Source organism: Anabas testudineus, chromosome 3, assembly GCF_900324465.2.
Source record: "Anabas testudineus chromosome 3, fAnaTes1.2, whole genome shotgun sequence".
Taxonomy (NCBI): Eukaryota; Metazoa; Chordata; class Actinopteri; order Anabantiformes; family Anabantidae; genus Anabas; species Anabas testudineus.
The window spans coordinates 27861365-27878720 of NC_046612.1; the positions used below are offsets into that span (position 1 = coordinate 27861365).

General features: G+C 39.2%; 1 protein-coding gene across 2 annotated transcripts in view; it reads left to right on the forward strand.

Annotated features, from left to right (window-relative positions):
- Positions 1-13777, forward strand: part of dok4 (docking protein 4) — a 63102-nt gene extending 49325 nt beyond the window's left edge. For both annotated transcript variants that reach the window (XM_026377923.1, XM_026377922.1), the window contains 7 exons: positions 1715-1822; positions 2459-2573; positions 4157-4276; positions 6004-6193; positions 8709-8847; positions 9228-9345; positions 9630-13777. In XM_026377923.1, the coding sequence (XP_026233708.1) occupies positions 1715-1822; positions 2459-2573; positions 4157-4276; positions 6004-6193; positions 8709-8847; positions 9228-9345; positions 9630-9775 (936 nt within the window). In that variant the 3' untranslated portion in view covers positions 9776-13777. The remainder of the gene's footprint in view (positions 1-1714; positions 1823-2458; positions 2574-4156; positions 4277-6003; positions 6194-8708; positions 8848-9227; positions 9346-9629) is intronic.
- Positions 13778-17356: the final 3579 nt, after the last annotated feature.

A 17356-nucleotide genomic window follows, 5' to 3' on the forward strand; every position in this document is an offset into this window, starting at 1 on the left:
ACAGAACACACTTGAGAAACACACCAGTCACATGTTGTTAAATGTTTTTTGCTATGTACTTTCCGAGCTGAATATCTACTGTAGGTCAGCTTTTCACCTGCTGTTGTTTTAGTGGGCAATGCACACACAGTTGTGCAATAATTGATTATTATCAATGTTCAAATTGTGCATACTTTCTTATTACCAACCTTTCTGATACTGTGAATTGATGGCCAGAGCTACAAAACAAAAATACTGGTCCTAAAGGTAGGAAGCAATGGGCTGACCTTGAGAAGCTGTTTTGTCAGAATATTTGAACCCTCACAACAACTAGTTCAGTCCATCAATAATTTTGTCTGGCCAACTTGTCCTTAGGTAACCTTCTGAACAGCTACCTGCTCATTCCATCATTATGGAATAAATAGGAGCAGGGGTGTTTGTGAAAGAGCCTGCTCAAGTCACCTCTTCTATACCTATCCTCATTTCAAAAGACTTATTCTAAATAAGCTGATTAGGAGGGCTGGCTCTGTTCTGGGGGTGGAGCTGGACCCTTTACATGTTGTGGCTGAAAGGAGGATGCTGTCCAAACTCCTCTCAATCTTGGACAATCCCTCCCACCCTCTGCACAGTGTGTTGGCTGGACAGAGGAGCACATTCAGCCAAAGGAGGACAGGAGATCCTTTTTACATGTGGCAATCAATCTGTACAATTCCTCCCCCCTCTGTAAGGGGTGGGGGAAGTGAAACTGTCATATACTTGCTGTGAATATATTGACCCAATTTCATTTATCTATTTACGTATTCTGTATATATATATTGAGTTTTTCGGTATTGATGTTATTGTATATTTATGTTTGTGTATTTATGTTGGTGTATTTTTTTTTCCTTGGATCTTTCCTGGTTGTGGTTCCTTTTCTTTCTGTCTGTTTTGAGAACAATGGTAATGAGGCAAACAATTTCCCTCTGGGATCAAAAAAGTTTTTTGAATCTTGAATCTGTGGCCTCTTTTGCTCAGATATCCATGTTACAGGTGGAAAGATATTGGTATTCTGCACTTTTAGAATAGAGAAGTATCAGCTTCTTATTGGCTCACTGACTCACGACCTCCACACTAAGCTCTTGTAAACAACCAAGAATGCAGAGGGAGAGAAAGAAGTGGGAGAGGGCTTGACAGGTTTTGCATGTGGATTTATGTGTACATGTGATCACATTGTGTTGCAAGTTAACTACAGTAGGTGATATCTAGTGAGTATTGTTGGGGTTAAATTTAAACACCGACCATTCTGCAGTGATCCTTTGAATTTTAGTAAAATTCAATGAAATATCAAATAGGATTAAGTTCTAAGATAGATACTGTGAACTGAATTTGCATGGCAAACAACAGGACCTCTTCTAAACCTGATATCTACTTTATATCTGAACACATACACATATTATTTCCATTCTTATGTGGATTCTTATTTGAATTTAATACCGTAACTGTCTTTGACTGGCACTTAGCTGCTGCATCATTTTAGAGGATAAATAGAGAATTTTTAGTGAATAAGAGAAGCAATATTGCCCGACATTGAATTATACATGACATTATTATTATTTCCACAACAAACACCCTCCAGCAATAAGGCTGAGCAGCCTGGATGTCACCCAAAAGGCAAGATTTGTGACCAACTCAGACTTCAAAAAAGTATTATTGAATGTTAAATAACTTTGATCCTATCTGTGTGTATGTGTTATAGATCTATCGACGTTGCTGGCTGGTGTTTAAGAAGTCTTCCAGTAAAGGACCTAGGCGTCTCGAGAAATACCCAGATGAGAAATCTGCCTACATCAGAGCCTGTCCTAAGGTGTGTGTGTGTGTGTGTGTGTGTGTGTGTGTGTGTGTGTGTGTGTGTGTGTGTGAGTCAGGTTTACTATGTTCTGCAGGAGAAAATCAAAGATAAAGAGCTGACAAACACCTTCACACAGTGACGGGAATGAAAGTAGTCAGCATTCACATTAAAGTCTGATTCTTTTACTCCAGAGCTCAAAGAGAATCAACAGTCCTTACTTTCTCTGTCTTCACAAACGCGCTCTCTCACAGTACTCACTCATCTTTTCATTCTTCATTATCATCACCTCTCCTGCAGCTGAGCTTCTTTGTCTGCTCTAACACTCCTTTACTTAACATCCTTCAACGCGCCAGTGCAGTTTTAGAGTGACCTTGCTTTATGTTTAGCTTTTTTTTTCTGTACAGTGACAGTGGCAGAACCTTCGAGACATCACATAACAACAACACAGAAGTTTTCACTATTGTGCAAAGTAGTGCTTCTCCATACAAACCAGTGAATTAGCATGTGAAACAACAAATACAATCATCCAAGTGACTTTTGGCTTGAGCGTAGACCCTTCTTACAAACTTATTTTACCTTACAACAGTTACAAGTATAATAAAATCAGCTCTGATTTTTTACTTTGCTGTACCATTGTACCCTGTTGCCTAGGTAACAGAGATTAGCAACGTAAAGAATGTCACACGGTTGCCGCGGGACACCAAGCGTCAGGCTGTGGCCATTGTGTTGACAGATGACACCTCACGCACCTTCACCTGTGAATCAGGTAATGTATGGACACACACACAATATGTCTTGACTCAGACCTTAGACTTAACATCAACACTGTGACACCCAAAAAATCAAATCACATTCTGCTATGTCCTGTTATTGGCAACTTGCTGTGAAATTGACTATTGTATTATACAGCTACTGTAATATTACAACTACACTCACTAACATGGAAAGTGAAAGATAATGATCATGAGTATGTGGCACACACATGCAGTCAGCTAATATCACCTATTATCACTCTTTATATCACCCCCCCAGCTTAATAAGATTGTTAGGGCCTGATTTACTAAAAGTTCAAATAGTAAGTACTAAATTGTGTGCACAGTCTTGGGAATTCTATGTTTTGTTTGTGACCATTTTGCAGGTGATCTACTAACATGGTGGACACTGTCATATTTCAATGAGAATTTATCGTGTTTTACTGGTATCTGTCATGGAGAGTTTAGAGAATGACCGGCAGAGATGCAAGATTAAATTTGATTCAGACTAATTAAATCTGTTAGTGGGAGAAGCCAATAATCACTATGTACGCATCATCTCTTGCATTGGGTGAATTCAACATGTGCCGTACTTTTATAGCATATGCAGGTGAAACCTCCTAAAAATCCTGTCCCTGTCCATCATTTTAGTTCCTGTATGTGTTGGTTTTCGAGTTAAGTCTTCCACAACAGCTAGCTTAGACAAGTAGGACTTTCTTTTGCTAAATATTGCAATGGTATATCCACAGCAAAATGAATGCAAGAAGTAATTCCTCCTTCTGACAGATACATTGTTGGGGTGACCTATGGCCTATTAATAAACGTTCAGGGCCAAATGCTCGGCCTGTGGCTGCGAGGCACATTAACTCATTTGGGGGTTATGGTCTTTGAATCCCCCCTATAACACAGTAACACAAGCGGTACCACATATTTCTCATTTGCATCCTATTCTTTTAAATAACAGCAGCCATCCATGCACCAGCAGATTACAGCAGCCTTTCAAAAGAATTTAATTTAGCCGCAAATCACTTTCAGCCTTTATGAATCACATTGCATGTGTATTTGCATTTTCTGTATTTTTTACACTTGGAATTTATGAAGGCAGAGGTGCTAAATCTGCAGCATGCACCATTTTGCTCATTTGAAAAACACAATCCATCAACTTTGCAAGTAATTAGTATAAATTTATAACAAGTATAAGTCCAACTTTTTTTTTTTTTAAGCCTTGGGTTGCCTGAGACATTATAATCTACATTTATGCACCTGCTCAACTTTCATTGAATTGGTGAGCAGAGCAGCCAGTCAAGTCAAGTCATGACTTCTTCCTCTCAAACACTTCATCAATCAAATGAACTTTACCTTTTTTAAGAACAAATCAATTCCATTCAACATCTCATATGTAGGAAATATATATATATATATATTATCAATAATTCCACATTGCTCTGACAAATGAATCTGCACCCAAAACATTTTTATATAAAGATGTATTTGCTAACACAGACCACTGAGAGACATTACACTTCTTTACAAGTCCAAGGGGCTTGTTCAAAGAACTACCACTGATGTGATGTGATATCTCTCTGTCTCGGCACAGAGTTGGAGGCAGAAGACTGGTTCAAAACACTGTCGATTGAGTGTCTGGGCACTCGCCTCAATGACATCAGTATGGGAGAACCTGACCTGCTGGCTGCTGGGGTTCAGTGTGAACACACAGGTAACCCTTTCACACACACACACACACACACACACACACACACACACACACACACACACACACACACACACACACACTCAAACATGTGGACTAACTGGCATCTAACACTATAGATAAGGTTACATTTTTTTCTTGATTGTGTAAACATTTCTTGAAACTATGCCTGGTATTCTCCAAACACACTAAACCATTCACTCTTGCTGAAAAAACAAACTTTGCCCTCAGACATCACACAGAAGCCCTCAAAGACACAACCAATGTATACATTGGAACATTTGTATTCATTCATGTACTACACAGTACAACACACACACACAAAAAAAAAAAGCAGGGGTAAAATCTTCTTAAATGCCTGATCCACCCCTGGCACTGGGAAGTGAACATGGATATAAGGTTCTCGGTCATACACTTTCCAAGGCCATGCTGAAAAAAATTCCTTTCGAATTAAGAATTAGGTTTAGAAAGGGAGAGTATGCCGCGAGAAAGATGTTTAAAACCTCAGGTTATTGAAGAGTTGTGATGATGGAGATGACGGTGAAGCAACTCCAATTTGGCTGTGCTTGTTGTCCAGCCTCCCTTGTGGTCATACCATGGACAAGGACATGGTGTAAACTAAAGTGACCCAATTGATCGCTTGTCCTCCTTCTTTCATTTCTCTTTGGATCAATTGTTCCAAAATTCAGTAAACTGACTCTGGCTCTTTTATTTACAGGATCTATTAAAGGATCTGGTTGATGTGTGTTGAATTTAGACTCTTAGTGTTCTCACCTGGGGAGTTGTGTGCTGATTGAGCTTAAGCTGTGCTGACTTGAGTGAACAGTATTGAATGCTAGAGCTAGACCACACGGTGTACGCAGTTAGAAGTTAAGGAATTTGTGTGTCGAGTTCTACAGGGACAGCTCAACAGATCTGACTTTTATGTTTAAAAGTGAGTAAGGGATCATACAATTGCTGCTGCTCCTAAATCTTGGTGCTGGCAGGTGAAGTAAAGGCCATAAGGAGCTCTGTCTGTCAGCATCATCCCATGGTCTAATGGAGCTACTAGCAGCTGAAATAATTTCAAGAAGAGTTCATTTTATATTCTATTCCTGTACTGGTCCTGGACAATATGAATACCTTTAGGTTGTAACAAAGATAAAACAATGATTTCGTTCGCTCATAGCATCACAGGCTGTATGTAAGACTAACAACCTATATAGGCGGTAAAGTTAGAGAAGTTGTTGAAATGAAAAGGAGAACGCACACACGTGCACTTTTGATCTGAACCAGAGATCCATGTGGGTACATGACGCTGTCAGAAGGAGGCCAGATCACAGGACACTCACTGGCTGGTCCATGAGCTTTCCCTGGATGATGGTTGTAGGCTCATTTTAGGGTGAGTAGGAGACAATTTGCTGTCACTTGTCAGGCCTTAATCTTTTTTTTAAGCTGCAATGGTTTAACAAATGGTGTTACCAGACAGTTTCCTAGTTCCACATCAAGCAGTTACGGAGCAATGGTAGAATGTGGAGCTGTGTTTGTGTCGAATATTCCCTCTCTTTAACTTAACGTTTTTAATATTAATTTATCTTAAATAAAATTTATCTTAATGTTTCACTCTTTCATAATGACAGTGATATTATATAAATTTTAATGAGCAATTAAACAGTAAGATAAAACAAATGCATGGAGCAGAACCTTTGCCCTCTGTTAATGTTCAAAAGTGAAAACATTCCCTTTCTCCTCAGAACGTTTCAACGTGTTCCTCCTCCCCTGCCCCAACCTGGACATCTATGGGGAGTGCATGATGCAGATCACCCATGAGAACATTTACCTGTGGGACATTCACAACCCTCGCACCAAGCTGGTCACCTGGCCACTGTGCTCTCTGCGACGCTATGGACGCGATGCCACCCGCTTCACCTTTGAAGCTGGACGGTGAGATCAGTAAATTGGATGGCTGGGGGGAGCGGGGGGTGAGGAGGTTTGCTGGCTGACTGTCCCCAGATGAACACAGAGTCGGTGTCCGTTTGGGGACAGCGCATCCACCATTAAAGAAATGTTTATCTAAGATGAAACACTTGACCTTTATCGAAATCCACAGTCAAAATGTGTGTGTGTGAACTGTGTGTACCAGCTTACGGTCAGTCCAAGGATAGCACACACACACACACACACACACACACACACACACACACACACACACACACACACACACACACACACACAGGTTGGTTGCATTGGGCTGAGCCTCATGAAAAGATTCATTGAATAGATTAGATGATAAATCAATGCGGGACCAGACCTCTTTATCTCCTTCTCTTTGATAAAACCTGACGAGCTATGATTGGGTTAGCATGCAGATAACAGAGTGTGTGTATGTGTGAGTGTGTTTGTGTGTGTTTGTGTGTATGTCTGAATGTATGTAGGTCTCAGGTCTGACACAATCCATAATAGATCAAGAGAGCCCTCTGGCTGCCTCTTTGCTGTACTACATCACCTGCACTGACTGTGTCCCATTCGTAATGTATTCATTTATTGCTGGTTTCATTATGATAACATTTATTACTAGTCTCACAATGTGCACACAGTAATGTGTAATAAAGGGCTGTTTCACAGATTTTTAACTAGTTTCCTTTGCTTCTTGGTGAAAAAAAAATTCAACCAAAATCAAAACAAAACTCTGGAACATTTTTACTGAGTTTCTTTTTTTGCAAAAGATGACGTCTGCTTTGATGAGAAGGTGATAAGGAAACTAAAGCAGACCAAAGTTTTATTAAGCATGTCTTGGCAAAGGAGAAAAAATTTAATACTATTTCTGTACAGTAAATGTACTCATCAAATGGTAACCATAGACAGAAAGTCACTGTAGTCACCCTTTAAGTAAAATCAAAACAAGAAACAAGTTTTATATTAGTTTATTGTTAATGTCTAAGGAATTAATGATCAGAGATTCTGCATCTGAACCACCATCATGGAACTTTATGGAAGCAGAAGGTTTATAGAGGAGTACCTGTGCAAATTAGTTTTTATTGAACTAGCCTTACTTTTCCAATACTTTTGGAGGGGAGTGAAATGAATATGAAATGTACCGGTGATTGTCACGTGTACATCCATAGGTACACTGGAAACAGGAACTGCTAATAGCTTATTCAGCATACTTTTAATATTGCCAATTTGCTAATAGTATAGCAGTGCTTCCCTGCAGCTGACATTACAACAACACATTTAATGAGCTTTTACAAGGGATTTAAATTACAGAAGCACATAGTTCACAGAAAAATACACTTGTGGCTGTAATGACTATTGCTGTGTGGGGAAAAATGCTTGCTGCCGATGGGATTAAAACGACTTCACAGCTCATGTTATGTAACAATCACTCCACCTCCCTTAGAGAAATAAATCGAGTCCCATTAAGGCTTCACTTCCACTTACAGTGCATTCAGAAAGTGTGCAGACCCCCTTAACTGTTTTGTTATGTAATTCTTTTTTTTTCTCATATAATGTGTGAAAAGGGAAAACCTTAAATATGGATAAATAATCTGGCCAAAGAACTTGATATTTGTCTCAGGTGCCTCCTGTTTCTCTTGATTTAATTGTTCAATTCTAAATGTTATTTCTGAAGGAAACCAGGCACTATCAGTAAAGGATGGGAGTGGCAGCATCGTGCTGTGGAGGTGTTTTTCAGCAGCATACTGGGAGACTGGTCAGGCTTGAGGGACAGATGAATGAAAGAAAACCTGTTCCACAGCCTTCAGGACCTTAGACCGGTTCATCCTAAAACAACACAGGAGTGGCTATGGGACACTGTGAATGTGTGTGAATGTGAAAGTCAGGGGGTGGCTGTGGCTCAAGGTAGAGCAGTTGACTGCCAATCACAGAATTGGTGGTTCGATTCCCGGCTGCCACGTCACATGCCAAGGGCAAGATACTGAACCCCTAGTTGCTATACAGCTCTGCCATCGGTGTGTGAACGTGTGTGTGAATGGGTGAATGAGACGCAGTGTAAAGCGCTTTGAGTACCAGCTAGGTATATATAAGTGCAGACCATTTACCATTTAAAGTGGCGCAGCCAGAGTCCAGACTTGGAACCCTTTTGAACATAATTTCATTGTTATTATGGTGCACAGAGTGCACCATCTTATTAGTTCTTACTATTACTAATAATAAGAACCATAATACTAATGAGAAGAAACAGATGTAGTATCAAGCTTCAACATACCTACTAAAGAAGTACTTTCTGAACGCACTGTAAATGTTTGTTTGGAATTTTTGGCTCTGACATGGTGCGGAACAGCTTTAGACCTGAGAAGATCAAATGTTTGTTTCTGTTAGAATTAACAAGACTTAGACTGATTAAAGCTGAGTAAAACCCTATTATTCTGTTCTGGCTGGTATGTCAGCTAGCAGCTCCGTGCTCCAGCTTTATACAGATTTGATGTTTGATGTGTAGGATGTGTGACAGCGGTGAAGGTCTCTACACCTTCCAGACCAGAGAGGGAGAGCAGATCTACCAGAGGGTTCACTCTGCTACACTGGCCATCGCTGAGCAGCACAAGAAGGTCCTGTTGGAGATGGAGAAAAGCAGCAGGGTGAGAGCCTGGCCAGCACACACACACACACACACACACACACACACACACACACAAACAATTCTGTTGCGTTTCCGTGTATTCTGTGGTAATTGAACAATGTTGAGTTTGAACTTGAAATGTATTTTCATTGTCCAGTGCAGACAATGCAGACCCTCTAAGAGAAGCCTCTTGGTTGCATTTGGACAGTTTAATTGCACAGTGTAATCTTGCTGACATCTTTTAACTGTACTGTAAACCTCTAATTATTTGACTTTATAAAGCGATGACGATCTCAGATTGAAGTTTAAGCTGGTTCTACGGAGCTTTGATTGCTCACACAGGATGCCACAATAACATTTGTCGGTACTTAGTAATTTCCAGTGCCCTTTTGTGTACAGTTGCTCTCTAAGGGTTCAGAGCCTTGCTCCTACCCCTGCACCCCCACTGCCATCCTGCCCCGATCCGCATACTGGCACCACATCACTGGGAACCAGACTGGCATGGATCCTGGCAGCGGTAGGTCACATACACACACACCATCCTTTGGACAATTGTTACCTATTTTTTCCTTATGTTGACAATGTATTGTCTGCCATATTTCTCCACTGGACCGTTTCTTTTAATTTAGTAGTGATTTTCAGATTTCCTCAAACACCAATATGTTCAGTTGTTTACAGTAAGCATTAGCCTGGCTATCCAAAGTTCAGAAACACATTACCTGTAACACCTATAAAGCTGATCAAACAACAAGTTGTATGTGCTCTGTGACTGTAACAGCTGTGTTTCTGCTCTGTGCGTAGGTGATGCTGCAGAAGACGACCTGATGTCCACCCGCCTGCCTCCTGACCGTCATGCCACACTGCCCCTTGCAAACACACATGCACAGTCCCAGCCGCACATACGCACATATTCCCCAACACACTACCCCACCTACCCTGGACAGTGACACACACACACACACTCATTACAAGACGTGGACAATGAAACAGACACCAACGTGCATGCAGACACACACTGAAACACTCCCTCCTCCCTCCTTAACGTCTGTCTTACAGCCCAACATTACACCTCACAGGATGTGTTCGACCACCACTGGCCAACAGATGCTAAGTGCAGAAAGCAGGACGAGAAAACAGAATTCTGCAAAGACTGGGAGGAGACTGGGCTTCCTTACATGACTGCAGCTTGCACAGGTCCGCAGTAGACGGGGGGGGGGGGGGGTTCACACTCAGGCTGTAAAAGACTGAGATATGTTGCCTGCTGTTTAAAATACAGATCAAGAGCTCTCAGTATACTTTATACCACCAAGGCTGTATTACAGCGTTACTACATACATCTGAAGGCAGGAGTGTTTATACCTGTTCCTAATGGCCACTGTCAACTTTTTACTGAATTTACTCCATAAGGTGTTATTGCAGTTATGATTTAAATAGCTATCTGGTAGTACAGTAGGAGATCCACCTCCCATCTCATATAATATGTATTATTTTACTCTTTAGTGTCTGATCTAATATTAGGATCCATATTATTATTGCAAAAACTGGTCTAAGTTCACTTCTGTCCCTTATGTAGAACATATAAAAACATACTCAGCTGTAGTGGATCTATAGCTTTCATTTTGTATATGTATTGGACACTTTTTCAAATGTGCTCATTCTGAACAGGTAGAAACACTTGAGTGTGTTGAACAGGACATGGTCGGAAGCATCTTAAGGCCTCTTACCTAAGTACCTGCTAAATTAGGTCGTTTTTTAGTGCAGAATCTATGAAACTCATTTATTTTGTGTATACAGTAGGACTCTCAATGCTGGATCTAACCCTTCAAGCATGACACAAGTTCTTAATTGCTGCCTCTGGATTAACGTCAACAAGACCCAGTATGTTCCATTAAATATTGTGTGGGCTGGGACTGCACGGTGCCTTAGTTGCACCCCATGAACTTTAACTTTTCTAGCACACTAGAAATTTTCAGCGTGCATCCACATGCCTTTGATTTTGCTGATAACTGATGTGACTGTGCAGTTATTGGGTATGTTTGCTGTGCTGCGGTTCTGAACCGCTCTAAACTGTGGAATAAAACTGTGACTGGATTCTAGTTTATGGATGGCCTCTGGTACTGAACTGAAGCTTCACCCGTAGAGCTTCAGACTTTCTATGGGATGTATCCTTTACACTTCCTACAGTAGTATCCACATGCTTCTATTGAGCTATATTTGCACAGCCCTGTTATTTTCTTAGCTTTTTTAAGCGTTAGACATGGAGGAGGGGCTCACAGTGTCAAGTTCGGCAGATATTGATTTTTGAAGGCCCATACTGATGACATATTTGGATCAAACCTGCCATTACCTGCTAATGCCTTTACATTTGACCCAATATGGACACTCTCCTTTGGAACTCGTGTTTGAAAACCATTTCTCTGATGGGCAAAGGTGGAAATGAAACAGGGCATCTCTACCTCCTGTAGGCTTTTGATTCATTTCTGGCCTATAGTCTGAGGAGCACATGAATTAGAGGGGCACTCAGGGAAAGTACAAAGTAAGTAGTCTTAAAGTTAGTCTTAACGGGCAACTTCACAAATTTTAAGGTTGCTTCCTATGGTTTTAGTTTGGGGAGCAAAGGTATATGAATTAATTCAAATATTCCTGCTCTAGAAATCCAGATGACATCCTCTGATGTAGAAACTGGAATTTCTAGTTAGGAACAGAGAGGTATTTTAATATAGGGAATGGAGAGGAAAGTTTAGTGCCATTCATCAACCATAGGAAGAAACTTGAAAATTGGTGAAGTCTCCTCTTAAGGGGTACAACTGTGGTACAACTGTATTCATTGAATTAAATAGTGATATCTGGGATCCTAGCCACATTGTTCAAAAGAAATCTGACAGGACAAGAAATACAAGAATTTGGATTTTTAACAAACCCCGATATCTGCCACCTTTTTTTGGAAGAGAACAAACAAAGTTGCAGAAACATTATTTCAGCTGACCTGTATGTTTCACTGTAGAGTTCTACTGTCCTAACCTTTCTAGTCCCTGCACTTCTCAATTTAAATGTAATCAGACAAGAGAAAATATAATTAATAATAAAAATAAATACAGTAAAAACCTCCTTCAGAGGGGTGTGTATTATTAACAAGCTAAAAGTCTTCCCATAAACTTGAGAGCACCTGTATTATTGTCTGCGAGGACTCTCAAGAACTTAAAATAAGTCTAGGTGCTGCTAAACAGCTATTTTGCAACATCTGTATTACTGTTAAACTCATCAAAACCTGATGCGGTAACATCTGGGTGAGTCCACATCTGCCAAACCCTTTCTTGTGGAACTCCACAATGAATTACTTTTAGGGTAATTTACTTCCAGTCTTACCATCAAAACCTTTAAACCTCTCTCGCACCTGCCCTGCTTCCCACCACCAGCTCTCTGTCAGAGAGAGACACACAGTAAACACAGTCAGCTTTTAATCAGGTCAGCTTGACATTGCTACAGGCTGCCTGGTAAGGTGGGATCATGTCTTTTCTGTACAGAAGCTTGTTTGAGAGCATCCTCCTTTTGACTCTGAAGGTTTTGGACTGTTGCTTTGATGGTGGATACACAGTTATAAAACACCTCATATCTGGATTGTGTCTAGATCTGATTTGGCTTGATTAATGCTGGAATCTTTGTAAAACACACATTTCATGGTTTTTTTACATGACTTAATGTGACAGGGCTAAGCATTTTGTTGGCTGTTTACATGATGTAAGGTGTGTATTATGTGTAGATGTGTTTTTGTGTATTTACATACTGTATAACTTGAGTTTGCTGCCCTCATGAGAGAATCATGTACATACTGCTATTTATTTCATATAAGTTGTATGAGTGTGTTTGTGTGAGAGTGTGTGTGACATGAGGGATTATTGGAGCATGTGCTCATTTAAAAAGCAAACACTCGCAATGTTTCTGTAGTGATGAACAAGCAGATGGTAGCCAGTTCACACTTTGTCTTCACACATAAATCTGCACCTGAACAACAACAACATATTGATCATCTGGATTTCTGCGCTGTAGCCATCTTTTGGCCTTAGATTAATCTCAGCCACGTCCTCTCTATTCATACCTGCATCACGCTGCTGTTTTCATTAGTTTGGGAAAAATCTGTAGCAGGAGGAACGGGGGGATGTTTCATAAAGGATACTTGCAAAAGCAAGGTTTGTTTGTGCTTATGACCAAGGTTTAGCTTTTTCAAGAAGATGAATATTAACTACTTTGAAATGCATACTGGATACATCAAATACAGACGTCTCTTTAAAACACAAAACACACATGTAAAGATACATAAGAAACCTTTGATTTGAAATATGTAATTTTTAATGAGTGTTTATTTTAGTAGATAGATCCTATTGTGGTTATCAGCCTCTTTAAAAAGTTACAGACTGTACAATCAAATGTGAAACACAAACACACATACAATACTCAAACTAGTCAACACTGGGAAAAGGATTTAGTACTTAGTTTTAGTAAGATTTAGTAAGAAGAAAATACATTATAAAAGGTTTTGCTTTGTTTGTTTTTTGTTTTTGTTTTTTTTTTCTGATTTGGTATTAGTGCTGAATATGTGCTAAGACATAGTGTTCAAATAGAAATAGAAAATGGTACATTCATTAAGGCTGCAGGTGCATGTCAGACATATTGAATTTAAATTTGTTTCATTTTATTAGTTTAATGGACCAAAACAAAACAGAACTGAAGTCTAAGTCTAAGATCAAATAGTGCTGTTAGCTGATCATTATTTAATGCTATCAAGCACTCAGCAGTACTGTTAACGTGCTGTTAGCAGGCTGACACTGAATAATTAGCTAACGCTTGCTAATTACCATTAAACATGCCAAAACCCGCCCACTATGAGCCTGGTTCTGCTGGAGGTTTCTTCCTCTAAAGGGAATTTTTCCTCTCCACTGTTGCCTAAAGCTTGCTCAAATGGGATTGTTGGGTTTTCTCTATAATTTTTTGTATAAATATTTTCTGTAAGGTCTTAAACCTTACACTGTAAAGTGCCTTGAGATAACTTCTGTTGTAAATTGGCGCTATACAAATAAAATTTAATTGAATTGAATTGAAAACAATAGAGCCGAGGCTGATGACAATATTTATATGTTTGCAGGTAAGACAATTTTGGAAAAGCTGAAACCTTGTTAATACGATAAGGTGTCATTCCCTAAGAATAACCGCTGATGCTGCTTCATGAAACACCCCTCTGTTGATATAAAAACAATTTTTCACTACAGCAACCTGTCATTGCTGTGGTTGAATTTGCTTTGCTTTTCCACTGTATTTTCCAAAGGGGCACACAGGGATCAGAGGTCACTGAGAAGCTGACATGCTTTAGATGTACAATATTAAAATCAGCTGAAGAGATGTCACTTCTGCATTTTGTGCTCCATGTTGTACTTTATTATAGAAAAGTTTTTCCAGATGTACACACAGCAGTGAAATGGAAAAAGTTGTTTGATTTTGATTTAGTACCACCTTTGGATGGGTGCTTAAATGTATCCTGGAACTCATATCCAAGGAGTGCAGTAGAAACCCAAGCAGAACTGGTGACAGCAGGTACAAGTTCAGGTTCTCATGAGTTCCTGTAGTGGAAAATACCCATATGTGGCGTAACAAAGTTCTCAGTGGAGGAGATGGGGAGAATGGTTTGAAAGCACCAGATGGTTGTAATGTGTTGGTCATTTGAGTGTTATCAGAATGATGATGACCTCCTTTTAGCTTTGTAACTGATGAGAAAATGTTGTTTTCACTCATTTACATCAAGTGTACATCAAGTGCATGTTTTGGAGAAAATAAAGTCTGTTACTTCCTTCACTGTGTCAGTGCACTGCAGGTGACTCTGTTACTGCTATGTTGATGGTCATATGTCATCTGTGAGACTTTATATTGGCAGATAGAGTCTATTCAGGGAGGGGTTTCAGAGGTTTCATTGAAAAAAAACCCCAATATAAACCATGTGTATGTAAAAGCTGGTTTGTATTCTACAGTGTGATCCACTAAGTGGTTGATAAAATGAATGATGTACATTTATATAAATAGCTTACACACATTTACAGTAGTCTGTACAAAGGTTTCTCCATGTGTAAGATATCTACTGTATAACAACAAATACTGGTACAGTGACAGACGTTCATTGAACATTTTACTCTACCCAGAAGACTGGATTTTAATTGAAAATATGATTATCATCAAGTTGCAATAATCAATATTTTTTTCAGAAGTAATCAATCAGCTGAAAATGTATAATCTGAAGATGTCATTTGTAATGTGTATCTGCATTGATGACCAACTGACCTTCATGGAACACATCGCCACAGTCTCTAGGTTGTGTAGATATGCCCCCCACAACATCAGAAAGATCAGACCCTACATCCTATAAATAATCTCAGTCTGTGTCAAATACATCAATCAATCAGTCTATAACTTTATTGTCCCAGGGGACAATTATTTTCCAGCAGCTGTTTCATATGGAGGTCAGAAAGGCTACCTAATGGAGTTCCAATGATTTACTACTAACTTTACCCATCCCATTTAGGGAACGTTACTTTTTAACCGACAGAAACAGGAAAATGTGAGGACACTTTCAGTGGAAGCTCTGTATGTCATCAGAATTCTGTCAACCTAAAACTCGGCCAGCTTTCACAGACAGAAAACACGTCGTTGACTTTTCTTGCACAGTGTGTTTGTATTTTGTTGTATGTTGTATATTTAACTAAACTAAAACATTCTGGCTGCAACATCCTGAGAACCTTCTTAAAATATCTTCAATTCTTAAATAACATTCAAGAAATGTTATATATTAAACAAAGGTAGAACATCCTGAGAACCTTCTAAAGATATCAATATTATTTTTCTTCATCACAATCTAACAATGTTCGATATGTTGCTTATAACTGTGCTTAATAACTTGTAATTAGTCATAACTGTAATTACTGACATTACAGACAGTGTGGTCTTGGGTGTACGTTTGTTTCACCTGATGAAGTAATCACGTTTTGTTGTATAATTAAGTATACCTTCGCCTATGCTTTCAAGTTAACATTAATCACCTGTTGTTACAGTTCCTCCCTTCGGCTCTTTGGTTGGTTTTGGTTTTGTTTCCCTTTTGTGTTTCACCTGCTCTCCTGCCACACCCATATATGGACTTCTGCTTCCTCCACTCAACAGACTCATAATATAGAAGATTGTATAGCCAATAACGCAATTTAATAGTTGAAGCTACAAAATGCATCTACTGTATGTCACCAGACAGACATTTTTGTTCTGTGTTCTCACTGATGGACACAAAGAATAGGACAAAAAGAGAACTTAACGTTTGTCTCTGTTTTCACCAGGCTTGAGAAGACTGACATGTAGCACTGTATTAAATGATAATTCTAAATGTTCATATCTGACCAAATCCCCCTGATGTCTTCACTTCAGCAAAAATGTTAACACAATTGTTGAATTTTTTATTTTTTTTTATTTTTATTGCTGAATTTAAAACAGTAACAGTTATATGTACAATGAAATGCAAACAACCATTTTTGTATAGGAGGTCAGAACTTTTTTGCCAGTGTATTAGATTATTTCACTTTTGGCAGTCAGGATGGAACAGACTCTTGGCTCTTCATGTGTCAGTCAAAAGGTGGAGATGGACTGATTGGCTCTTCATGTGTCAGTCAAAAGGTGGAGTTAGACTGATTGGCTCTTAATGTGTCATTCAAACGGTGGAAATGGACTGATTGGCTCTTAATGTGTCAGTCAAAAGGTGGAGCTAGACTGATTGGCTCTTAATGTGTCAGTCAAAAAGTGGAGCTAGATTGATCACTGATTGATCAATTAACTACACGTTTCCCCCTGTACTCTGCCATACCTGTTACTTGTTTGCTGCTTTAAATGTCAAATTTTGTGAAGTGTCAGGTGGACCTGAAACATTTTGGTCTTGTTTTTTAGAGATGAAGATGACAATGAGGAGCTCTTACTGCCAGAGCAACATACAGGCAGTGCTCATGAATCAATGACCAAACTTCCAAAGAACCTCAATGTAAGTAAATACTGTATTTTTGCATGCTGTAATTTCAGTTATTTGTAATCATACCTGCACCTGAATACCTGAATTTACTGTTTGTTCCTGTAGTCACAACATTTGTTTAGAAATGTTTTTAAACCTACTAAAAGAATATTGTAGGAATTTTCTAAAATCATTCAGCTTAAGACGTTATGTTAACAATGGGGCTCCGTAGTGTTCTGTGAATATTTCATTTGAAATGTTTTGACAACATTTTGTTGTTCATGTTCTAAGAACACTGACTTGTAACATTCTTAAACCCACAGTAAAAACGTTTTAGAAACGTTCAGAAAACTCGCCACTAAGGACATGGTTGGAACATTCAAGAATAGGTTTACTAACCAAAGTGAAATGATGGGAACATTCTTTTAACATAAAATTCCTAGCTGAGTTGCTACCTCTGCAGATGGTTTGAGTGGTGACTGAAGTAGTTCGGCCACGGTCCTGT